This window comes from Dicentrarchus labrax, unplaced genomic scaffold (genome assembly GCF_905237075.1).
Source record: "Dicentrarchus labrax unplaced genomic scaffold, dlabrax2021, whole genome shotgun sequence".
Taxonomy (NCBI): Eukaryota; Metazoa; Chordata; class Actinopteri; family Moronidae; genus Dicentrarchus; species Dicentrarchus labrax.
This window is the reverse complement of record NW_026136709.1, coordinates 9279459-9306696: the sequence shown is the minus strand read 5'-3', so window position 1 is coordinate 9306696 and position 27238 is coordinate 9279459. Positions and strand designations below refer to the sequence as shown.

Below are 27238 nucleotides of genomic sequence, written 5' to 3'. Positions count from 1 at the left end.
ATACAGTCTAACAACATGTTAAATATAATTAATAATAATAATGCTGTCTTAAGTCTAATAAATTAACTTGAGTAAAGTGCGAATAATGTAAGCATTATTAAGCTTCAATGAAGCACTGTAAGAGCCACAATTAATTTCTCAGTTGTTGCAGGGATTCAAACCAGATATTGTCCTGTTAAAAGCGTATCACAATATGTGTGTGTGTGTGTGTGTGTGTTACCTGTCAGGGTGCTCCTTGACCACCTGATAGACTTTGAGTAGAAAGGTGTCATTGCGGAAGGCACGGCTCACACACTCCTTGTAGAGGCGAAACTCGGCTGCGGTGACGGCCTCGCCCTCTGGGATCTGTGAGAGGTTGAACTTAAACTCCTTGTGGTGACGCCGCTGTGCAGAGAGCTCCCTGTCGTACTCCACTGTGGGATAAAAAAAACACACACACACACACACACACACACACACACACACACACACACACACACACACACACACACACACACACACACACACACACACACACACACACAGGATCATAACATTATCAAAGGAAAAAAGAGGCAAGCGTTCATCCTGTTCATCAGAAGAAATCACTGTTCTATTAGATTTTTTTACATTATTTTCCTGTGGACAGCATTGTCTTTTTTGACCTTTATAATGCTTCTTCTGTGGTTTTGTCTCACATTCACGATGCATTTTCCACAAATAGTATCAAAGTGCATATTTACAAACAGGGTTCAGTGTAAATATACAGTAGTGAGTGTGAGCGGATATCCTCTTCTCAGACACTGCGCGGAGGTCAACCATAGAAGCCTTTAAAACGATCACATGTGATTTATACTTAAGGTCTAATAGGTTTTGTGGCATCCAGTTTCCCTAAATAAACCCCTGTTATCATCAGTCCGAAGCAAAAGCCCATGATTTTTTTTTCAGTGGCAGCGAACTTAGAGACGTTCTGCGACCACTTCTGACGGCGTGAAATGACAAAAACCAACAAATGTGCTCCCTCCTATGCTTTTAAGTGCAATATGCGCCATAATGATAATGTGCTCTCCGGGGATTCGGTTCCTGTCTCAGCTGGAGGTTTTGCTCCCACAGCAAAGAGCCTGCAGAGTCAGTTTGTCGACGGACGCACAGTGAGAAGAGGAAAATGAATAAATAGGGGCATGACGAGTACAATTAGAAGGTTGCGTACAGAAATATCCGCGCAGACATAAACAGTAAATGCTAAGCCTCAAAAATGTGCTATATTCTGTAAAACACACACAAACCTAGTGACATAATTGCTTGAGGACCCAAAACACACATCAACACACTCTTGCTATTCTTAAGCCATCACACTGTCACAGATTTAAAGGCTTGTCGTGGGCTACACACATATACACACTATATCATCATCTCTGCTCTAGTTTTCACTCAGTGCAGCGAGGTTCAACAGGCCGTGGTTTCTCCGCCACAGACTGTAAGTGCAGACTCACTGGGATCCAAAGCTGGACATATACTGCTACCTCCGTTTTTTACCTGCAGTGGGACCAAACATAGATCCAACATCATGCATCTGTCCTCTACCACTGCTGCAGCTGCTTCAGCCTGTAGGGTTTTAGTCAAAGGAACAGTTTGACATTTCGGGAAACACCTATTTACTTTTTTGCCAATAGTTAGATGAGAAATTTGATACCACTCTCACGTCTGGTTACTAAATACGAAGCTACAGCCAGCAGTCGGTTCGCTTAACTTAGCATAAAGACTGGAAACGGGGGGGGAAAAGACTAGCCATGGACATTTCATAGGTTAAAATGTCAAGTTACGGCACATGATGGGGATGTGATGTGCCAGATTAAGCTGAGCTAGCTGGTCTGGCTAGTCTAGTGGAACCAAAATTCTTAGTTTAAAAGTGAGAGGTAATATGAAGCTACTTCCTGTCCACTAGAAACATCATGGCGTCTTCCTCCTTCATACTCTAACCCAACACATGCTAATTGGGGTCCAGTAGTTTCAGACATATTTAAGACATATCTGAATTAAAAGTAAAACATTACATTTTTACTTTGTTTATACAAATATTTCATTTTATTTTGGAGATTCATTTGAATACATATATAGCCCAAAGAGAAGAAGAATTTAGTTTTGTACCCGAGCCAAGCTTGTTAAAACTTTCTGGTAATTTTATGATGTGGGGACCCACCCAACATGGACCAATGACACATTTTGTTCCCCGAGTCATAGCTGAAGAGAAAATTGTGTTGATGTGAGAACACTGGAACCAATCAGACTATCCCAAAAGTGCCAGCCCCACCTCGTACCCACACCCAGGAAGGTCAAAGCTCCCCTCATCCCCAGACATTTCCAAGTTACATAAATGCTGAACTTAAGTAACAAACTGAGCAGAAAAGACAGCCAGGGAAGGTGTGTCTTTCTAGCTCCATTGCATTTCTGAGGAAAATCAGTATTGCTGGGACTTGGTCAAAACAAATTACAATAATTGAAGCCTCTCAGTTTAACTCTGAGCCAGTTCTGCCTCTCTGTACTTCAAACACTCTCCACTAAGGCAAAGGAAACCACCTATAGAGAATGAGATGTTATTCACATCAGCGTAACTGTGACTTCTATCAGATGTGACAGTGGCCATTTCATCATCGTACTCCACAGGCTGCCCACACGCACAGATGTCACAGTAACTATGTGCGATAACAGGTCTGGTCTTGTGTTGAAGGGTAGCTAGATCAGCTACGCTTGTGTGTCTGTGTGTGGAGGACTTAAGCAGAGGTCATGGTACTCTAAATGACTTTACAACACTCCCTTCAACAGCCCTGGGCTTAAAGACCAACAGCTTGAAATTTTGTATTCCCTACTTAAGAATCAACTGACTTTTTGGCAAGAAAACTCTTTGATAAACTGACTGTAGGTGGTGAAAAGGTCACAAAGAGTTTCATATGTATCAAATATTTATTACATCTGCTGTAATGCACTGCACGTTAAATGTACAAAATATCAGGCACCTGACTGTCCCAAAAGGCTGAATGTGTTTAGGCGACTGTGCCGCCAATCTAAGCGTCATACCAAACAAAGGTAAATCTTTATCAGATTTCTCATTGTGTGGGTTTCTTGGAAAGGGTGTTTTTTAAACTGTGCTGAGCATTCACAAAATGTGAGCAGAATGGGAGGATTGGGAAAACCGCCTGTTTCTCCGATTTTGGAAGCGCTCACACAGTATTCCAAGATGTTATCCCTTTGCTAACCTTGTAGTGATGCCAGATAAAGAGGAATTAAGCTTAAATTAGTTATTTTTATTGTGTTACATACTTATAGTGGTTCATCAGCTAATTAAACTAGATATATTTTATTTGACTAACATTAATATATTAGTCTTACAGGGACACTCCACCAAATTGTATTTTGTAGCTCTGGATTGAAGATTTGAACAGACCTGGTTAACAAACTGGAGGTGTGGGGTTTAAAAGATTAACCAAGCAGGGAGGGTCTAACGAAAATAAGCTTTTGGTTGCATTATGGGAAATAACTTACATGAATAGGCCGGTCATAGTAACGGTTTGTATGATATGACGTGAACACAGCATTATTAGGCTCCTCTGACTTCTTAAAAAAGTTTGAATGAAAAACGCATTTTATTTCATGCCGCTTGGGTTTGACATAACCACACTGGGACCAAACACAGCCAGACAGAGGCCGGTTTACCGACAGGTTCAGCCCTGGCTAGTCGTGCAGCTAACGTTAGCAGCCTCAGTCCCATGGTTCCAGGAGCCAACCCGACAATTCAGCGATAGTCGCTCCCTAGCTGCCCGTTTTTACAGGACTCATGTAAATATGGGGAAGCAAATAACACTCTATTTTCTATTCCATGTGGACTTAACTAGCCATTTTTTAAATGTTGGATTTCCAACCGAGCACCAGTTACACATACACAAACTGGGAGTCCTCCAGTATAGCCATGGTCTTCCAGTAAGCACTTCCAGTGAAGCAACAAGGATATTAACAGCCTGCTCTCAACTTTCAACTCCTTATTCTTTGTATTTCCTAAGAAATGCTACAAAGTCTACAGTAATTATACAAGAGAAGTTCAAGGGATTCAAGCCACGGAGAAAAGAGTTTTCAGTGAGGTGAAAAATGTATCCACTGAATTCATTAGGCTTTAATGAAATTCACAGGACACATTTCTTCTAACATTTATTTTCCTCACATGCGAACAAAATCTAAAGTGACTCCTGAGCTCACTCAACAACTCACCAGCCTACCAATTTTTTTTTTATCTCAGAGAGGCAAGTCATTTTGAATGTTGTCCAGATGAAGACAAACAATTGAAACCATGAAATATGAAGACAGCCGCAGTCTCACATCTCTCATTATCGTACAGCCTTTTGCGTTAGCGGCCTGGGAGCCACAGCATTAGTGGCTAAGTAGCATTCCAGCTGCTTCTCCACCTTCTCAGCTTGAAATTCAATTGAAATCCACTGAGGTTTCGCATCTAAAATCAAAGGGAAGTCTTCACGCGGCGCGTACAGGGAGCGTAACCTCTGTGCTAATCTGCCATGACGTGAGCTTTGAGACAGGAACACACAGAAGGGAAAAGGGATTTAGATTTGGATGATTCAGTGAGGAATTTGTTCAGAGTGATTCTAAAGATGGGAAAAGAGTGATTATATTAGTGATTTGGTGCAAACCTTGCTCAATGGAAACCGCAGGAAAAGAGTGTTTATGTGTCATATGTGTGTGAATAGTAATCTGTAGGTGTATTTTTTGGCTTTTTTTTCTTACTACGCTCATGTCGTTGGTCACCAGTTCATGAGAAAATACACACAAGCAATAAAAAGTCATAAACAGTCAACTATTTTCTCTTTCATTCTCACTGAAAACACACAGAGGCAGCCAAGGTTAAGCACAAAACCTGACAATAGCGGGGAATTTGTCTGATGAATCACCTAAACACTCATTTCATCTGCTGTGAGAAACAGAATGATACAAAAAGACATAAAAGGAAAAATGAAAGGAGGAGAGTGAGTAAGGAGATGAGGAAAGGAATAAACAATGACTGAATGGTGATAAAAGTACAGAAATAAACAGAGAGTGAGTGGGTAATGAAAGAAAATGTAACAAAGAAAGTTGGTAGTCAGAGAAAGAGGGATTCAGAGAAACAGGAAGATGAACAAATGATAAGGGAAATGGATTATGGATGATTTGGGGGGAGGGAGAAAGTTTTTGCGAATGATGTATTAAATTGGACAACCCGAATGGAAACAGCAATATAGCAAAAGCATATTTTGTATGTCAATAAAAAAAGTTTATATCCGTTAAAACAACACAGGAGTAGAAGATGACGATGGAAGAAGCGGAGAAGATGACAAGACCAGACGAAGAGAGACAAAGTTGTCACAGAGAGGAAGGATGTAAACGGAGGTAGAGAGGGAAAGAGACAGAGTCTAGGATGCAGCGAGAGGAGGACAGATGGAGACAGTTAGTGACAGAAAGAGAGTGAGATGGACGATTTGCAGATTCACTTGGATGCTTTAATAGGAGCTGTTCTCTCGTTTCCACCTGCGCAACATCTGGCGCTGCTGTCCTCTCCCTCCTGCTGTTGGTATTATGGCACCCCCCCCCCACACACACACACACACACACACACACACACACACACACACACACTGACCCTGGGAATCTTTTGCAATCACATGTGTTCATAAGGTCCTCACAGCCTGCACATGATGAGTGGTTATCGGTATATATGTCATAGATCGTGGTATAAAACTACTTTATAATCTTGCTTTGTGATTAAGGCCTTGAAATTCAGCATTAAATATTTTTAAATGTGAAACATTACAAAGTCAAACATGTCAGTATTTGTCAAGTCTGAAAGTGGTATTTCTAGTTAGTCCATGTCCCGTTAGTGATCATTTTCTCATTTCATAAAGGGAATATCTTGCTAAATCCTATAAATTAAATACCATAATACCATTTACTATCTAAAAATTAAAATTAAAAGCCTTTGAATCAGAATTTGTGTTGGACTGATTACGTTATTCTACAAACCGGCACTGGAAGAAGTGAAATCACACAGACAGGAACCTCAGTGTGACAGTTTGGCCCTTTACAAACGGAGATGCGTGCCCCTTTAAGAAGCAAAGGAAGGAAAAAGGGAAAAGGTGCTGAAAGAAAGACAAGTGAGTGAAACTTTGAGCCAGAAGGCTGTCTGTGCAGGAGGGAGGCGGGCGAATGAGCATGTAAACAGATCGAAGAAGAGACAAAAATGACGTCGACAGTGATTGATAACAACAACCTTTGGACTATAACTACATAACGTATCAAAACATATTGAAAGTTTGTGTGGGTGCAATCACTAATTTGGTAGGTATGATGGAAAAGTACCTGAGAAAGAAGAGAGCAGAGAGAGAGATGGAATCTATAAGTAGAAGAAGGGAGGAAAATTTGTAAAAGACAAACAGGAAATAAACTAGAAAACTAATTTAGAGGAGGAGAATAACAGTGTTCTTCGATGCAAAAAAAAAAAAAAAAAAAAAAGAAAGCAACACTGTGCAGGAAAGGCCCTGGGGTGGCTGACAGGCTGACTTGTCTGTGGTCAGCGGTCACACTCCAAACGCCGTCCAGCCAATCCCTCGGAGGGACAGCTGGCGAACAACCGCCTGCATCAAATCCCTCCTGCTTTCTCTCACACGTCCCACAACCGCAGAGCAAAATAACCAACACCACCTTCCCTCACCAAAATACTTCCTCGCCCTTCATCAACACTCAGTTGGCAAAATGAACTAAAGGGAATGTTATAGACGGTTTTCTCAAAGTTAATTATGTCATCACACATCTATCCATTTTAATGAGGGGATTATTAAAAGTGTTTAGCCTCAAAGCTATATGAGTAATTTAAGTTAATTTATCCCTTCGGGGGTTGAGGCTTGTACAAGGAACCACCAGATTAGACATGTGATAGTTTTGGGCCACAGTATTTACGAATTAGATTCCCAATCAACAGTGCACCTTCTGAAAGTGTTTATGTTCAAAAACTTTTCCACTGACTTAATATCCAGTGCTGCAGTGTAGCTTACAGAGAATAGAGCACCTGTGACCCAGATAATAGAGTCTTAAGAGAGTTCTTATTAGATCTGTCAGTGGGATTTTAGTATGAGTACCAGTCTGATGACAGACAGAGAGATTTGTCTCATACTGCCAATTTAAACAGGTTTTTTTTCATTCTCCAACAGTTGCAGACATGTAAAACACACAAATGCAAAGGCCTTCACCTCAGACAGTAGCATGCTGAGCCTGTTCTATGGTGTTCACCACAAATGACTTAGTAAGTAGTAGTAAATTTTTTGTGACATGCTAGAACATAGTGCAACTTTAGCACAAGCAGAGAAGAGTCATAAAATCAGAGTCAAGCTGCTATACACCTCAATCTCTTCTTCCAAAATAAAACACACACACAAAGCATACATATCTGCATATCTCTGTAAAACATCAGCATAAAGCAAAATAATTCATCCAAGTAACTCGTTTTTACACAAACTTCCTTCTGTCATTGCCTCCACTATCTGGGTTCATTGTACAGTTTCAGTTGTTATGTACTGTTATTGTTATCCATTGAATATAACATAAAATATCAATAAAATATGTCACTGGGTGAGGGGTCGTCAATTTACTCAGTGATAGAAAAGGGGTCCCTCAAGGAAAAAAGGTTGGGAACCACTGGCCTAGACATCTGCATGCACTGTAACCTTTCAACTGAACCGATGTTTCACATGCATCTTCATTTGCTCAGCATAAGTGAGTAAATGAAACCATTCAAAGCACAAATTACTATTTTGATTTTCCTATTTTACTTAATGCCATGCTAATTACAATCAATACGTCTATTGTATTGCCTAATACTATTTAGCTAGCTTGGCTGACTGCCGACATGATTAAACTATTCATAGTTCATTCTATTTATTGCATGCCCATGCATCACAGGTGCCCCCCAGTACCTAAACAAATAGCCCTACAGCTCTGCGTACCAGGTTACGCAGCAGGCTACTGGACTGATTCAGCAGCAGCAGAACTCATTTAATGCATTGGAGATGCCTTGCATAAAGATAGCTTGGTCCTCACAAACCTTCCTAACCCTATTGCCAGCAAAGAAAATAGATATTGGATGATTCTAAGAAACCCAAGATTACATCCCATGCAAACATTTGTAAAATTATTTCTACAATATCTGCACACAGCAATTATGGTATGGTTAAGGTCGAGGAAAGGTTATGCTTGGTTTGTGACGGGGGGTGAATTCCAATCTCCTGCATGAAAGTCAGACACGCTTCACAACCTACTCTCTCTATCCAATATACTGGACTATCCCATAATGCACCACAAAAACCAGTGTTTGCGTCTGCATCCCATCAAGAAAGAGTGGATGTTTACATTTAGTTTGTGAGACAGGTACATTTTAGGTATGATTTAACAGACATCTTCGTGCCTTACTGTCCTTGTACCAGCCAGGGTTTAGTTTTAGGTTTTCCCCTCGGTGTCTCCTTGAAGAAATAGGATGATTGCAGTTGGAACCGTTGACCCTGTTGAACTAACATGGGAACAAGAAGCCAGTGTAGCTGTAAAACAAGCAGAGCTTTTCTCTGCAGTACAGCAAAGATTCCAGTATCTTCTCAATAACCAAGCTTTGTGGGAGTTTTATGCGCAGAGGATGCCAAAACTGTATCCCGAAGACCCTCGTAAAAATCTCTGCTTTCTAATTAAATCTGTAATTTACTATTTCCTCTGACCCAAAATGCATCATACCAAAGGAGAGACTATGAGAGGGACACAAAAACTGAATGTGAACGAGAAAAGGGAAAGGATAAAAAAGAAGACATTTTCACCCTTCAATTAAATTTTTGCACCCCAAGAACCTGTCAACATTGTTAAAGACTTTGCGGATGGCTAAACCAATAAAAAATGTTCTGGATGTCCAAGGCATGAGAAGAATCCATCTGTGTTTATGTAATTACAGCCCATAATCTGTCTGGTTTTTCTCTCAGATTTGATGGTTTCTGAGGATAGGTCAGATATGTCCATGTCTTCCATTGATCGTTAATTATTCCAAAGTCCCATCTAATTAAAGGTTTGGCCTGTCAGATTGACTCACAGGAAACGTTTGCCATCGATACAATCACAACTCTTCTGTGACTGCCACTATTTAATTCAAAAAGAAAAACGTCTCATTAAGTGGAAATCTTGATGCAGTAAACACTAGTCTTTCTGAAGAGGCCCAAGCCAGATTTTATGCTTCAAACTCTTTAACCTTTGGCATCGATGCAGTGTGGAAAGATAAAACACGGAGACAGCTGTTGATTTTTGCAAAGCAGATGAATACTGGCGGCATAGTGTGCTACACACAGACACACACACACACACACACACACACACACACACACACACACACACACACACACACACACACACACACACACACACACACACACACACACACACACACACACACACACACACACACACACACACACACACACAGTACAGTGGTGTGAGCTGCCTGAGGTGTTGCCACTATGCTTGGCTGCTACCAGGAGCTGTTTCCACCTTCTGCTGAGTGTTTTGGCTCTTTGTAGTCAGGCAGCTGGCAGGACAGCTCCTGGGGTCGAGGTACCGAAGGGGCGGCTGGTCTACTGAGAGTCATCATTAACTTTGAGCAAGGGTGTGTGTGTGTGTGTGTGTGTGTGTGTGTGTGTGTGTGTGTGTGTGTGTGTGTGTCTCTTTGGAGACTCATCCTGTGCTCTGATCTTCTCCCCTGACCCGGCATCAAAGCCGACACACTGAGCGCCACAGGACCAGCCGAGGGCCACTGGCAAGAGCGGGAGTTTATGTCCGATGTATGTAGGCATACAAACATACACACACACCCCTAGACATTTCATAAAAGGGGTTACACACACACAAACACACACACACGCATGCAGGGTAGTTACATGGATATGGGTACAAACATAAGCACAGGTACAGATGTAAATGCCAAAGCAAAGACTTAAAAGACGCATTACAGGATACCACACACGTGAGAAAAAGAGGACGGAGGAGCTTGCACTAACATTCCCACATACATACACACAGTCAGGAGGTCAGTGTTGTGAGGATTCAGGGCCTGGCAGGAGCATCAGTCCATAGCGAGGATATGAGGCAGTGAGACCAGCCCTATTGCAGACTGTCAAGCCCCATTAGCAAAAACAGAACAGCAGCCGAGAGCTTCACTCTCAGTGTCCAACAGAAATCTGTACAGTGATTTTAGCACATTACTAATTACTGTTATGTGTTCCTGACAGCAGCTGAGAACAGCCAACAAATGTTTAATGCTCAGCGGGCCAGGCACTTGTAAAGTAAGTAATATTTCAGGTTTCAGTTTATTTTCAGTAACAATTTGCAACAGTTTTACATAAATAAATGTCATTTTTGCCACCAAAATAGTGATTCAACCCAAGGTCACTTCATGAAACCTTTCACATTTACTGCTGTGCAATGTGTCTTCACTGGGAAAATTCCTCTTGCGTACAGGAAAGGATGCATTTTATGTTCCAAGCAGGTTTGTTTGAAATAAACAAAAACGACCTGGCACAGAAGTTAACACGACCTTCATCGTCATCATATCTGGGGATCTCTGGGAATTGGAAACACTGCAGCAAAGACAGTTTAACTTGCCTACATGTGCTGTTGGGAATATAAGATGCTGACTTGTACCACAATATGTTAAGATGCAGGCAAGTAAAACAGAGATCACACACACTGGAGCTTTGATAGGCTGTTCAGGACATTAAGCATATTTTACTATCTGGACTAATCTTGGCTCTTTGTCACTTACTTTCCCTCATAATCTTTCAGAACATACAACAAAAATAAGGCACTAGTTGATTGAACGTGTTTACTTCTGCCTGAGGTGGTTGTGGCTGGACGTGACATTTTTGTGACCTCTGTAGACTGGTTATTTGCCAGTAACCAAGTCCATGACCTACTAAAACAAATCATAACAATGAATCAAATTGTGTAGCAATGTTTGCAGCGTTAAGGTCACCCCATAGGCTGCACATGGATGCCTCTTCAAGTTGAATGGGAGCTTTGATACTAAAATGTTCTTTCAACCTGGCATAATGTCTATTTCTAGACACGTCAGTCGACATTTGTACCCAATTAAATGCCTGTTTAGGTTCAATTGCTAATGGTTTTACTTGCACGGTTTTCCTTGCACGGATTAACAGCATTGTCAGTGTAACATTTTATATTCTATAGGCTACAGCACTTCCTGAGAGCCTGACAATTTAAGCTGCATTGTCTCCTACAACACATAGACACACAGACATTTATCAGTGGTCTTGATATCCAGCCTGCTCTTCTTCCATTACCTCCCACAGGTTACAGTACATAATGACCTCACTGGACAGGCATCCCCAGGAACAAAGGCCCCATTTGAACCATATAATCACATTTTTCTACAGCCATCATCCTCCATATAATCCTTGAAAAACCATTTGGGTTTGTAAACCCGTCCAAAACCATGACACATAATGTCAGGCGTACTGTTCCAGGACACACACAAACACACACGCATCCACAGAAGAAGAGTATTTGACTTTTGTTCCCACCAACCCCGAGCTCTATCACCACTGCGTCGCATTCCGTACAAGATGATAAAATGAAGTCGGGACACACATGTATCTTTTGTCGTTTTGAGATTTTTAGCTAGTGCGCAACATGTGTGGGTTTATGTGTGTGTGTGTGTGTCTAACCCTGAGGGTAGGCGGATAATTTGCTGTAATTGCTCCTCTGCTGGGGCTTTGCTAACAGATAGATATCCGAGGTATGGCTGTTGGACTGTGTAGTATCAGTATTTTCCATCAACAGACTGACAGCTGAGTGGTAGCAGTCATCGACTCTCAGTCGAGTCTCTAGTTGGCCTCCAGGTAGCTGGATGTGTCATACCTGTGTGTCAATAGGAGATTTTATTCCATCTCTTCAAGCGCTATTATTTAGGATTACGATGTGGACCCGCTAACTCGGCTGCAGGGGGCACTTCCAAAAATGAGGGTGTGTGGTTGTGTGTAGTTTCCTGTTCTTGTTATGCCCCTATTGTAATGCAAAATTGAAAGTAACATAAGTTAACATAACATAAGGTAAGATAATGTAGCATTACATAGCCTAGAAGGATGTAGCACAGCACAATGTAGTGTAACGTAGCTTAAAGTGTTTGACTTTTACTTCTATTGTCATCTGCAGTTTCATAATAAGCTGATCTGATTACATTTTGGCTCTGCTCAGATATTAAAATACAGGCAGTGTTAGGAATCCTGTTCATCATGATTCACCAAGCAAACCTGTCATCATAGTACGACAAAGTCTACTATAATAAACACCATTTACTAACACATCTGTAATAACACACATGTATTGCAAAACCAATGACATGTGCCTGTGAGACAAACAACAGCATTTAAGCCCTGTTCATTCTCCAGGGGAGGAGAGAGTATTTGAATCAGCTATAAAACATGAAAAGGTGTAAAGAAGGATGAAGTATTTAGGAGGGATTAGGGATTTCCCCACATGAGGAAAATACTTTAACAATGAAATAAGATTGAACAAATATCAAGTTCCTCAACATGGAGAGCAAAGAATGCAAATGTCAAAACCTCACACAAAAGCTCAGGGTTGGAAAGTGTAAGGTCATGAGTTGTTATGTTTTTACGGTTGAAGTCGTTTAAAGTCGTAATTAAAGTTACTTGGGATTAGTGTTCCGAACAAAGATTCAAATTAGGATTAAATCTGGTTGAGGTTCTGAATTTGAGTTAAGATTCAGGAGGCCCAGTTCACAAAACCCTATGTGGAAACCCCAAGTCTGGAAATAAGGATGAGTACACATTCAACACATTCAACCTTTACACCCATGTCTATAATCAATCTTCATGTATTTGTGTCTGGTTGAACTCTTACAGGTCTAAATGGCCACAGAGACAAGCTCTTTGACATTAATGGCCAGTTGGGAGTTCCCCAAAAGCCCCTGTAAAAACAAGTGTTGGTTTCATTGGACACCAATTTGAGCCAATGAGCTGTCAACAAAAGATGGTGCAACATCTTTTTCACATTTATAAGGAAATTCCATGAAATCAGGAAATAAATGAGCTGGAAAAGAAACAACGCAGAAAATGTATTTTTTCCACTTTATGGGATGTTAATAAAAATGTAATTCTACAGTAGAGCAGCTGTCACAACAGCCTCTGGTCAGACTTATGGTGGCCTGCACCTTGCTTCAACTCAGATCAGTGGTCTCCACACATGACCTGGTCTTGCGGACGGAAGAGCCAGAAGACTCAAATGCTCAGTGGTGGAAAGAGGTCTACACAAGATGGCACAAATCAAAGTTCAGTAAAAAGCCACTGTGAGAGGAGTAAATGTGAGTAGTTATTTCTACTCTTTAAAGTCCTTCAGTGACACACAAAAATATGATTTTGGTACTGCCATTTTAGCCACAGCATGAATTACATTTTGAAAATTAGACAACTGAATGGACTTATCCAAAGAGCCAAACAAGCAGCATAAGATTTCTGCTAGAGTTTGATGCTAGAGTCCATTTTGTTCCCTCTCCAACATCTTGTTCTCTTTGGAGGCCGATTTGGCAGAAATACTACTGGCTGTTTTGTTTAGGCATGAACAAGAAAATAAACGCAACCAAACACTGCAGTCATAAACAAAACCAGTGACACCAAACACTTCGCTGTCTAACGTATGTGACTAACAACAACAATCATAAACCAGAATCATTAATCTTGCAATGCACTGCGCACTAAAAGATACATTGTTTAGAGTTGGTCAGATTGTCAGGATTTGCTGTCCTTTGGTTGCCATAGGATACGGGGGGTGGGGGGGGGGGGGGGGACATTTGGGCGGCCAGTGGAGGAGGATTTGTCTGGGTCTATGATTCTCTGCTATAAAATAGAAGCTGCTGCAAATCTATCAGCGATTTGTGAAAATAAAAGGGAATTTTGACTGTTGTTTGGTCGGAGGATTAAATCCCCAAATGTAGGATAACAGGTAGACCCATAATAGTTTTCTAAGATGCCATTTATATCAGTATTTATTGGGGAAATAAGTGACCATGGCATACAGGGGGTCTGATCATTTGAAAAAAGAAACCTCTGATCTCGTTCCCCCTTCCTGTGAGAGATTCTCCGTCCTTGATGTTCGGCTCCATTTCCTTTGCAATTTATATGACAGAGGATGGCTACTTACTGCTTCCTTCTTGGGTCGTGACCACAGACCCTCTCAGAAACAGCTCCCTAGGCTGCTTTAGGGATTCACCACCATTCAGCGCTAAGTGAATATTCCGTAAACAGAAATGTACTCCCATGGTTTTTGATGGGAGTCCATTTTTAAGCAAAACATTTCTGCGGATTTTAGGCCTCATTTTATTTATTCTATGTCAATACAGGGATGATGGTTATCAAGAATCCCCTTTTATTTGCCTGTCAGGCTTTGTGGGAAACCATCTGAAGGCCGATCACAGTGGCATGCGTCTGTTCGTGTGCAAGTCTCCGATCCGATTGTTGGCGGCGTCTTCGTCATGTATAGGTTGCTTTATTGATTGTTGTTTGTCCCTGTGTGTGTGTGTGTGTGTGTGTGTGTGTGTGTGTGTGTGTGTGTGTGATGTGTATGTGTGTGTCTCTCTTTATTCGTCTGATGGCACGTATTTTTGTGTGGCTTGTACGTCCATGCGCCTCCATGAACGTGCAGCAGTACAGGCAGTAAAGAGGCCTGCTATAGTGATCTGTGGTTAACGTCTGCTTTTGGGCAGCAGGTGTGCATGTGTGTCAGTGTGCATGTATACGTGTGTGTCTGAGCTGGGCCGGTCTGGTCCCAGATTTAGAGGAGGAAGCCGGTGTCAGGGCCAGGAGATGGATCTCTCCTGAGGGATCCGATAAATAAGGAAAAAATATCTTTGAAAAAGGGAAACGCAGCTGTTTCCAAAGGAGAAGTCAAAATATTGGTGGCTTTTGCATTCCACAGCCGCAAGGTAGAAGGCCAGCTCACTCTGTGATGCTTCGGTCCTCTATTTTCTCTCTCTCTCTCTCTCATTATGAACACTTTCTCTTCCTTCTCTGTCTCTCGGCACATCTTTTCTTCCCTCTCTCACACTATATCTCCCTATCCTCACCTCTCTGTCTTCCTTTCTTTCCCCTTCCACTCTTTCTGTCATGAAGACAGTCTAGCCTCAGTGTAATTCCCTTTGGAAAGTCTGTGGTGACCATAACACATTTCAGCGGCTTAGAGCTCAGAGCATATGATCCACTGATAAATCAGTCTGGGCCAGCTTCAATCTCCCCCCTGGGCTGACTTACATGTAAGACCTACTGCTTGTTTTACACACAGGCACAGCTCCAAAAACAGCGACGGTAACCAGATACCTGGATATTCAAAAAGCAGGTGGGCCTTGAGGAAAATCAGGAGGAAAATAATCAATGTTTCTAATAATACATCTGTCTATGATGTCGAAACAATAATGGTGAGATGAAAATGTAAAGCACTCTGGCTTTCTTCCTGTTATTTGAGTTTTCGCTGAAAGCAAGAGATGTGCATCCAAACTACCTTTTTAAAAAAAGCGATGTTCCTTGATCTCAGAATGGACTTGGTAAGTACAATGTTATTATTCCATTTGGAAATTATGGCCAAAAATAAGGCCCAACTTGAAATAAACAAACATTATCTTTTAATATGATACTGACTCGCTGAAGTATTATTCCAAACCACACACACACACACACACACACACAATAATAATAATAATAATAATAATAATAATAATAACGTGAGGGACTGATAGACTTTGACATTATGATTCACTAAAAGGCGAGCTTTATGAGTCGGGTTGGATTTCAAAGAAAATGGCGTAAATGGAAATGCACTGTTGTTGGATGTCAGAAGCTTCTAAAACATGAAACAAGAATAACAACAACAACAACAACGACAGCCATTATGCTGAATAGTTAAGAGCTAAGATCTAGATTATCACCACAGTGTGATCACATGGATACTGGGTCGAGAGATATCGGTCTGTCCACTACAAAAGGACCGCCGTCTATGTTATAACAGGGAGAAGTTGTTCAAAAGAATCATTAAATTGTCTTGCTCATTAGATGACTGTCAGAGTTAACATTCCTCTTAGATTGCACGCAATACCAGACGGGCTCGAACAGCAGCTAATCTCAGACAGTAGATACAGTAACATACAAACCATATTGTACAGTCTGTGAAAAAGGCATTGACAGTGAGAATCATACAGTAGATGCACATTGCTAAAAATGTGAGACTTCCTCTTGGAAAAGGATTCATACTGGACTTTCAAACAGTCAGATAAGGTATCCAGGAGACTGGCTGCTTGGAGGTGTGGAAAGTGTCCGTACAGGAGGAAGGACTGGGCAGAGTTTCCCCTGCACATCCTTAGTGATAAGATCCTTTTATCGAGAAAGCCTCACGGCACTGGGAGTGGATGCATTTTTCTTATGGGTGGCCTCATTGGGAGTCAAACCCCTAACCTCTGGATATTAGTGCACTGTTGTACCCACTGAGGTTCAGAGAAACCATCTTTCTTACACCTTTATCGTTCTTTTCTTATTTGCTCTCAACGCTCTCTCCTCCCTCTTCGCTGATAAAAACACAACATGTAGATGTTTTTCTTCTCTTCCTCCTCTATGCTCTTTTTCTCATCTCTCTCTTCCTCCCTTCCTCCCTCCATCCCTCCCATCGCCGACTGTTTTCCTGTCAGTATCGTGTTTGGAAAGTCAGCCCGCAGGTCAGCCTAGGGCTCGTAAATTTGTCAGCGGCAGCGCGGTTGAAAGGGAGGCTACTTGCTCGGGAGGGTTAGGAGCATCTGCGCTCACATGGGGCCTTTTTCTCACTGTAGACCCGCGGTTGTTGTTTCAGGCACGTCCTCTTTAGAGAGAAGACCAGCCTGGGAACATGCGAGGGGCCGAGGGGTGCAGCTTTCTATGTGACACCAGTATTTGACTAAGACTTCTTGTATAACGAGGTGGGAGTTCTTGTTTTCTAACAAGTATGTTCAAATACACTCCAATTATCAGTGCGGACACACACAAGCCACAAGTCACATGTGTCTGTTTTATTTAAGTGACTGGCTACATTCATTCCCTGAACCCTTGACCCTGACCTTTAGGGAAAACTCCACCCTAACAAACATATCACTGTCAAATCAAAAAAATATAATGGGTCAAGTTGATCTAGCTCACATTTTGGGGTTTTTGGGTAGTTTTACAATGGTGTATTTTTCTGATTTGTCAGAATACTCAAAGACAATTTAATTCCAGCACAGGTGTTGCAACACACTTTGATATTTCCTGACAATTAAAATATTCCTGAAAAAATACTGGACCAGAATTCTTTGCAATCAAGATATCTCACATATAGTGACCATAAAGTGGTTCTTAAAGCGATAATGTCAGAATGCTAACATTCCATGACAATGCTAAAATACAGGTATTAATCAGGTGTGTTGATGTTCACCATCTTAGTTAATTAGCCAATCTGATTGGGAATGTTATTAATTGTGCAGGAGTTTAGTCAACCACAGTACAGGACAAATTAAAATTTTAACCTGATACTGGCGCTAGACGAAGAGTCACTGGCATTCATCGTCTGTGGACCATGAATGTCTGTATAAGAATTTGTGGCAACCCACCCTGTAACTTTTTCTATATATATTTCAGATCTGGATTTCCATGGATCCTCCATGATTCTACTTGTTCGCACTATAGTATCTTAAAGTTGGTGTATAAATATAATATAAACACAATGACATTTTTATATGCAGCTCCAAGAACAAACTCGCTCACACCCTCCTTCCTGTGCTCCTTCAAGGTCACCAAAGCCTTTAAATCACCTTTCATCTGCCACAGAGTTTCTTACCCCTCAAGCATCCTCTGGGTGTGCCTTTTTTCTTTCCTTTCTTCCCTCCTTTCTCCCTCTTCCTCTGCTTTTTTATTTACTAGAGATAAATCCCTGCAGGTTTCCCGGTGGCTTCACAGAAGAATGTGACAGCAGGAATGTTTACCATGACATTTACGCCATTCCTGTAGGCCCCGGTCATCTCCATTACCAGAACGAGACTCTCCGGCAGAGCAAACGACGGGATCATTATGATAATGGATGGAGTTTACTGGGCACACAAGGACACGCTGATTCTGAGTTCAGCGGTTCACAGGATCGCAACCTTTTTAACACCGGGGTGGACCAGAAATTCCAAAGACATACCAGCCAGTGTTTACCAGTACTGTGTAATGTTACATCAAATGTATCATCATACAGGTTTAAACAATGTCAACGAACGAGTCCTTTGAGGAAGGAAAATGTGCCTAATTTGATGCAAATGCAGAGCAGAATATTCCTGCTGAACTCAACAACAATATGGAGTCAGGAATGAAGCATTGACCTAGCAACCAGAGAAGCAAATGGTCGGAAGAGGGGGAGAGCTAAGTATTCCTCTTTAAAAAGTTGAGTGTGTATGTGTGTACATTTAGGAAGCTCTATTGGCAGAATTAGAATATGATATTCATATTCTGGGCCCATAATAGGATAGATGGATAGAATAAATAGGGCCGTTGGCGTTTTTGGCTTGTTTCACAGCCACTGCAGTTTCTCCTTTGCAAATGGAAGAGGAGGGTGAAGCGAGGGATTTGGAATCTGCAAACTATTTGAAACCAGTGTATGTTCAGCCTACTTCATTATATGAAGTTTTTAGTTTTGTATCGGCAGTACCCACCGTGACACTACTTACATCAAAATCAAAATTTTTAGTATTCCCCATCCTTATCAGCATTTCCTTGTGCTGACAAATATTTACATTGGTTGCTCTAACAGGTGCTATTTCTAACTGCTGTGAACCTGTGTTGCATTAACCGGCAAGCTATTATGTCACCAATCTCTAAAATGCTCAGCTAGGCCTCTTTCATATTGTCTTTAAAAACTGAAGATGAATGTCAGGTTCAAGCAGATGTGTGTGGTGATTCCCAGCTGTTTCCCATTAAACTAACAGCTACAGTACACGTTGATGCAAGTTTGCACTAATGCCACCTACGACCACATGTTCTTCTAGTGTGCTCTATTTTGTCCTAACAGTCACCCCGAACCTCATCACATGCACCTGAACACATTCTGTCTTTAACTTTCCACAGAATGGATTTTGTGGCTTTGGTTTTATTTGTAGAATAAAACAAAGGAGGCACATTTGTTTGCATCGTTGTCTCTCTCTTTCACATATACAAATGTTGTATATACAAACACAGCCTCGCACAAGCGCACACACACTAATTCCCGGTTAATGATCTCCTCTGCGTGGCTTCCTCTTAGACAGTTAAACACGAGACAAAGGCTGACGGCTTTATGGGGCTTTTAGCAGTAAAGAGCGATGCAGGAGGAAAGACACACAAACACAGTCTCTCTCTCTCTCTCTCTCTCTCTCTCTCTCTCTGTCTCTCCTCATTTTAAGCACATACCCACACATGGTACATTTGTACTGATACAAGGGGTTACAACAATATGCTCCAACTGCAAGTTTGCAAAAGGCTTTCTGAGCACAAGAGCACAGTGAAAAGTCATGATTGCCCATATTGGTATGGATATTTTTCTAGATATTTGAATGGAGCCTTTCTTTTTTTCTTTTGGGGCTGGAAAAGCCTTTAAAACTGCATTTGGACTGCCAGACTCTCCAGTGAAACCGACACTATGTTCAATATGTTTAATACAAGGCCAATAGCCTAATGTATCATGTGCTGTCTGTCTATATGACCTTGTGAAGAAGGCCACTGCTTCAACCTGTTTCTGATCAGCTGCTTCTTGTTGCACAGCATGTAGTCAAAGACTCTCTGAGGCTTTTCCAGGCTGATTTGTGAAACGAGTGGAGCAATAATTTGATGCGTGGCAAAGACGGATAGAAACAGAGACAAGACAGATATGGAGAAAACAACAGATGTGTGAGAGGACAGTGAAGCACGGCAGAACAAACAGTGCAAATTCCTCCATGCCTGCACCCAGAGGTGATAAATGGGAGCAGCGGGCCCTAATCAGATGTTCCGCCAGGGTTATCGGCTCCATTCGATAGATCGTTACCAGCCGCGAGTGCGCCTTGCTTCACCTACTTATCTCGTCACACTCCTAAATCCAACGCCACTATCACTCCAAACTGGAATGTCCAATGAAGAAATGAGACTGGACAGGAGATGAAATGAGGACGGAGAGAAAAAAAACAAGGCAAGAAGTGTAATCTCTGTGTTTAGCCTCGATCTCAGCTGCCATCTCGTCAAGTCGGGGAGTAATGGCGTGAGAGGGAGAGATATCATCAGAGTGGGTGGGCGTTGGGGTGGAGGAGTGATGTGTGTGTGTGTTGTGGGGTGTTAAGAGCAGGGTGTGTGACAGAGATGACTTCAAGTGTAAATGGAATGCTCTCTTATAAATGGTTATCTGCTGACCTTAGGGTCGCCCAACCGTGTGTACACCTCCATCTATGCATACACACACAGCAGGTTTGTTGCGTCAATTCCTCCACCTACTGAGGATAATACTGACTATCAGGAGATATGCGCACACTCATACACACTTTAAGGCCTGTAGCAACAGAACTCGGACGGACAATATAGTTGTCCTGCAACACGTCGTCTTTTATGACAGACATAAAACTGGACTGGAAAAGACATAATCTGGTTAACTGGAGATGTTTCCCCCATCAACCCTGTTTGTTTCTTGAGGCAGCTGTGTGTTTTGCCAGAGAGCTTGACAACCAATACAATCCAAACATGAGAAAAAGGAAGCACTTTAAAACACTGTAACTCAATAAGCAGAATTATTTGTATATCTTGGGCCGTTCTTGAACATCACTGCAAGTTCAAGTGAACTTGTAGCGGCAGTGAAATATCTGATACAGTAAACAGATGAAAACAAACAGAGGTTTGTAGTTTGTTAATGTAATTTTTCTCACCATTGCAGGAAGGTTTCAACTGCCAAGTTTATGCCACAGAAAATATCCTTTATTCCGCTGCAGCATATCTTGAATTCCTCGCTTAACTTCTAGCTAATACTGTTTACGGTATGCTCAAAGTTGAGGTGAAGTGACGGGTGGTCTTGTGTTGTGTTCTGGTCTCTGAGGCTTTGCAGGAAGTGTTTCAAGACAGTTTAGTGAAATTTTTCCAAAGCTCCCTTCTGCATCAAACAATTGACTCTTTGATCGAAGCCAACTAATTATTTGATCATGCTGGGGCTTTGGGACACGTTTCGCTGCAAAGGAAGTGGCTTACCTGGGCTTAGGCAGTGAGAAATGCAGCCAGGCATCATAAGACAAGGAAAACAGCCATTTAATAAGGGCACTTCATTTCAAAATAATCCCAGGGCTGTCTGGACCCGGCTAATCTCCTGAAAACCCACTTCTTAAAGCTTCTGGCTTGTTTGCCTTTAAAGTGTGGGAGGTAGGCTAGTAGAAAGCTTGGCTGTTGACTTAGGTAAGAGGTCTAGTGACAGCTCAGCTATAGTCATGCAATGGGGTGTGCAGAGACGAAGAGGAGAGAGGAGAAGGTGAAAAGGAGAATAGTCATGATGACAGACAAGTGCACGAAAGCATAAAATAATTTTATGATATTTGAGCTACCGGAGGCATGTGTGATTCAGCCTTTTCATCCCTGATCACTTCAACCACCGACTGATGTGTACGGGTGAGAGAACGGTGTGAAAGGCTGGTAAGATCATCAATACTTTTGTCATTCTCGTAGTCAAACTAGTTAAGTTATAGTCATAGTTGAAATTAGTTGGTATCAAAAAGCTTCAAGTGCATTAAAACCATCTTCTGGATTGGAGTAGCAAAGACCCTGATTTTAGCATGTAGTCAGGGAAAACCAAAACAATCAGATAATGATCTGCAATCTGGATAACGGAGACATATATATGCAGCTTGGAGTCAACAAATGTTTGTCAAAACTCATCTGGATTTTATCCGACAGACTCTTGAAATGAGTGTAAACGGAGCCTTAGAAGAGAAAACAGCCAATTAAAAGGACGACAGGGTCAAGATCACCTGTTAATAGTGAAATGGTATAATGGTTAAAACTGTAGGAAAAGTAAAAGATTGACTCTAAAACCACAAATGGATTTTCCTGGATTATTATGGGACATTCCCTCTGGTAAGATCCAGCAGACAAACAGCAAAGGATGGGAGAGCAAACAAGCATCGGGAGCTGTGGCTGCGCTCTGAGCCAAGCCAAGCTTAAACAGGCCTCCACACCTGTCTGTCTGGCTGGCATGGGAGAGCAACGGCAAAGCTAACTCATCACAGTTAAACACAGATGACACAGGAACAACATTTGGACTTCCTGTTCTGTGACCCGTGAAACCAAAGCCATTTCTGTGCATCCTTGACTCCCCGTAACCACGAGGTAACAGCTCCACCACAAAAACCAAACCTGATAGGAATAGCAAATTTTCCCCTGTTGGCTATTATAGCCCTCGCTGTGGCTACGGATATTTGTTCGCCAATATGTCACCCCTCATTAATTGAGTGAGCATTGACCACTTGTATTTGTTTTCCACTGGGGTGCACCTTACCAATATTGGTCAGTGTCTCCCCACTGACTCCACAATACACTACACTGTGAGGGATTTATAAAAAGGACTGTAACTAGAGACCAGCATTTTAAAAAGGGTAGGTCATCCCTTTTCCACTAAATGTGTGTCAACTCCAAAAATATAAATATGAAAGATCGGGCTTAAACTTCACACAGTCTCCTCAGTGGGACTTTTAAAGATGTTCTACTACAAATGACATTTGTTTGTCTGTTTAAGGTAAGACTATCTGTTTCCTCTTATAAATTAAATGGTAAAATCATTTGACTTCATGTTCAAAGTCAGTGTGTCCGCAAGTTTAAGCCACAAAGGAAAACTGTTATCTGCATGTGCACAAGGCTAACAAAACAGGGACCCACTCACAAACAACTCCAGCGCTACTAGAGGTCTAAAACTCCGAAGACCCTGCTGGGCATTAGGACATGTTCGGAGCTGCAGCGTGTCACACGGCATGAGTCATTCAGCACACAATGTCACTTCACTAGACCTCAGTGGAAAGCAGGACGTCCGCAAGGCAAACAGTGATGAACGCGCTATTCTAGGAATGAAGATGAAAAAGGAGCTGGAAAATATGCTTCTGGTCCCCCAATTTTAAGTTTTCCACCACTTGCTCTCCTTTTTTTTTTTTTTTTCAAAGGGTCATTCTGAACAAGTGATGAAAGCTAAGGAGAATGGATGACTGAACAAGAGGTCTATATGAATCATGCAGAGAGGAGTGGAGGTGGGAGGGGGCATATGGTTCGCAGAGAGCGCACTTGAGACTGGATGTAACGCAGGGGCTCTTAAATCTACCCGAGCCCCAAGAGAATACCCTCAGAAAATGAGCTCTCTATCTGTGCTACTGCCGCAGCTGGCTGTGAAAGACATCAGCTCAGGCCGAAGCTTAAATCACTGTCATCGTTTTATTTGCTGTGGGCCACTTTAAAGTCGGAGATTCTTACATCTACACGCACTGAGAATTTGCTAATGTAAAAAGGTGAATCCAGTTTTGAATCACATCATCGGTGTAAACAGAGCCACTGCATTCTTCTTTTGCTTTGATTTGGTTTCACAAACACAGATTAAAGGCGGGGAAGGTGCCTTTCAATGGATACGTCCGCTTCAGGCTCTGTCTGTTGATCCTGCTCCATATTCTTCAAATCGTTTCAGACAGCTTGTTTGGCTTCTTCGCTTTTCTTCCTTTCATTTATCTTGATTCTAATTTGTAGTTTCACTTTGGCCACACGTGATATCCAGATCTTAAGACCGCTTTTGAAACAAGGAGGACCACCCAGAAGAGTTTCAGGCCTCTTTCTACTAAAGCTTTCTGAGTCGCTCCACACAAACCGCCCCAATCGAGAAAGAGACACATTAAAAACTAATCGGATGGCGATGACACACGGTAGTCGTGCAAGGCCTTATTTGCAAAGCAGATGGAAAGCCTTGGCCTGTCCAACATTAATTACAATCACATTCAGGGAGGAAGCCGTCCCTCCTCCAGGGCGGTTAGGACTCTGTGTACGGCTGGAGGAGATGGCAACCTAATCCCCCGGTCACCGCAGAAATCTGAGGGAATCGTCAAAAGATGCACAGGACGCGATTAATCAAAGTGGAGAGCCAGATGTGCAACAACACAGGAGTATGAACCCAAACTTACACAGTACAGGAATACCAAAACCACAGACACACAAACACCACGCCGCCACCATCACACTCCCACACAGAAGCCAACAGAGGGGCTTCGATATTTGAGACCAAAACGACGGCCTCCCTCTGTCTGAATATCTGGTTTTCATCACTGCATGTTGCAACACCAATACTCACAGGACCAATAAGTAGAGAAACATTTGCTTTTTCTAACTCCAATCCTAATTCTCTTCTTCATGTGTGGCAGTGAGTGACTATTAAATGGTTTATAAAGGTGAGGGAGACAATAGTTGAGGGACTTCCTGTTTCAAGAGAAGTCAGAAAAAAAAAACGAAAAAAAAAAAAAACATGAGACTACATTCTTCAGCAGTGATACATCCCCACTGTTCTCATGGCCTGATGATGACAATGCCCTTAGTTCCCAAGGAGAATGACAATCAATCTGGGTTTAAGCCTCCTTGTCCACCAGCGTCTGACTCTGGCAGCGCCTCTGTTTATCTTCAGGCGCTCTGTTTAGAGTCTCCCAGTAAACACTGGAGCTGCTAATGGAAGGAAGGCCTTATGGCTTTTATGTTCCAAACTCGTTATGATTAAAGTGTGCCTTTTTATCGTCACTGGAGCTAATTAAAGACAAATCTGCTTGGGTAACACAAACAATGCGACGCAATTGCGCAGAAACCGCAACTCTCTGCGCTGGAGGTCAACGGCAGGAATAGCCCTTTATATACAAATACCAGCGGTGGTGGTTGATGGTTTGCTGAGGATACTAGGTCTATTTTCCCGCGAAGACATAAATCATGGAGCAGATTGCACAGCAAGACTGACCGCAGAATTTTGGTCCTATAAATGAGCCGAGGAGGGCCAATCTACCCGGAGAGAGGACGTGTAACAATAAATTACACCCAAACAATACATACCTCATCAGTTTTTGTAACCCACAGAGGAGATGAGGGAGTATATGGCCTCTGTGTGGCTCACACAATGAGCTAGTTCATGATCCATTACTGAACGTGCGTAACGGTGCGTCCGCTGTGCTAATGTCCTGTGCTCGGTGATGGAGTGGTAAATTAAAATATGCGTCAAGAGCTCCAGGTGTCTTCAACATGGATCAAATGTGAAAAAAATATACATATATTAAGATTAGCCGACCTAATTCATGCTTTATTTTTAGGAAACATATTTCCATAAAATGCACAAGATTTTGTTGTGTAAGATTTTTCCCAGCGACCCTTTCGCTTCAACTTTGCTTGTGCCAAACACCTGTTCAGCCTTAATTCAATGTCGCAAAAATTAGATATTCTATTTGACTCATCGTTCCAACTAAAATCCGTCCCACAGGAGCGCAATTACGCACAGAACAAATCACCGGTGAATAAAATGATTTCAAGTAACTTACCCAGATTAACGAAGCTCATCACCATATCTGCGTCATTCAGAAAGGCAGTTTCTTGATATGTGGCCAGAAGAGGACTCTGGGTCGTCCGCATGGTCTGATATCGGTCCAGCATGCCGTCCACTTGACTTTTCTCCTCGCTAGATATGGTGTTGTATAAGTCCAACATGAACAGTGGCGCGGAGTTGTACTTTCCGTGTGACAGATGCGGTCTCGGTCTGTGCGGCAGCCCGAGGATGGACAGGATCTCCTTCTGCATCTCCCTCTTCTCGTGCGTCCGCAACCGCCGGTGGATGAAACCCGGGTGCACTTCGTTGTTTCCATCCAGTGAATAATTACTCCCCGCGACCAGGAACATGCAGTAATAAGCGCTCCACCACAATCCGACCAAGGCAAGCCAGCAGCTGGTCATGGTGTTATCCCGCTGTGCTCTCCGGAGTCCCAAGGGTGTCTGGCTTGGAGCTTCAGTCGCCTATCCAAATGTAAAAATGTGCGTAATGGTAACCAAAGTCCGCCCGAGCGCGCTGTTATCTGTCTCAGCCGCAGATCAAAAGCGAGGAAAGGCTCGTGTATCAAGCCATTTGAAATACTTTCTAAAGAGAAATGCGCAAAATAGAGTCGGTCCTGCTTTCATTTCTGATTCCCGTAGCGCGCTGTGCTGCTTCAGGATAAAGTGCACCATGTGAAACTTTATTCTGAGCGCTCCGGTAAGTCGGTCAAAAGACAGCGTTTGATACGAAGTTCACCAATAAAATAATAAGTCCTTTGAAAGAAGCCATTTTACTTAAGCGGGTATGTTTGCTCTCCAACATAAAACCGTTCCCAGCGTTGCGCACTGACAAAAAGCCACCCTTTAACAGTTGGAAGTGGTTTCGGTGACGGGCACCCACTCCTACAGGCTGTGTATGAGAGTCTAACAGGAATCCGCAGGTTGCAGTCCATAATATGCGTGCGCGCGCGTGTAAGCGTGTGTGTGCGTCCGTGTGTGTTCAGAAACCGCCCACTCCGTGCGCACTTATCCAGAGGTGGAGCTCTTCAAGCTACAAGGACGACTCTAACATCGTATTTCCATATTTTGTTCGCAGCAGAATAACAGCCGGTCTATTCTAATAAAGAGTTGCATTTGTATTGCTCATAATGTTCCTGTTACGGTCTTTTAAAGCCTCTGTGATGAAATGGCTTCTTCATAAGCACAGTTTGACATTTCTTGTTGCCACTTCTGTATGTTTTTACTCATATTGGTGTCTAACTCCAGATTGGCCCGTAACAATTGAGGGTTACACTTTGTTTTAAAATGTTTGGATAGTTGCGCGTCGCATCCTGAAGTAATTGACTCCTCTAATCAGAAAAAACCGGCACCGGAAATGCATGGGTTACATCTTTACACGTCCGAAATCAATAGGTGCGTGTGTGTCCACTCCGCTGCAGCAGAGTAAGTGTTGCCCAGTTGAGGCACGACCCCTGACGATGGAGTGGGAAACAGCAAGCAAAGACGCACAGCACCTACAGAGGAGCAGTGATCCTTCAGACACTATGGAAATAGACTCTTAAGTATTTTAATTGATT

The 27238-nt window shown here is 42.3% G+C and overlaps 2 protein-coding genes across 2 annotated transcripts in view; both read right to left on the bottom strand.

Annotated features, from left to right (window-relative positions):
- bmp6 (bone morphogenetic protein 6) overlaps positions 1-26643 on the bottom strand; it is a 43079-nt gene extending 16436 nt beyond the window's left edge. Inside the window, exons 1-2 of the mRNA XM_051411509.1 lie at positions 25676-26643; positions 221-413 (exon numbers count right to left, since the gene is read on the bottom strand). Of these exons, the coding sequence (XP_051267469.1) occupies positions 221-413; positions 25676-26084 (602 nt within the window). The 5' untranslated portion in view covers positions 26085-26643. The remainder of the gene's footprint in view (positions 1-220; positions 414-25675) is intronic.
- The window catches only part of zgc:101569 (uncharacterized protein LOC449822 homolog), a 45638-nt gene continuing 18731 nt past the window's right edge, over positions 332-27238 (bottom strand). Inside the window, exon 8 of the mRNA XM_051411520.1 lies at positions 332-413. The gene's annotated coding sequence lies outside the window, so the exon portion shown is untranslated. The remainder of the gene's footprint in view (positions 414-27238) is intronic.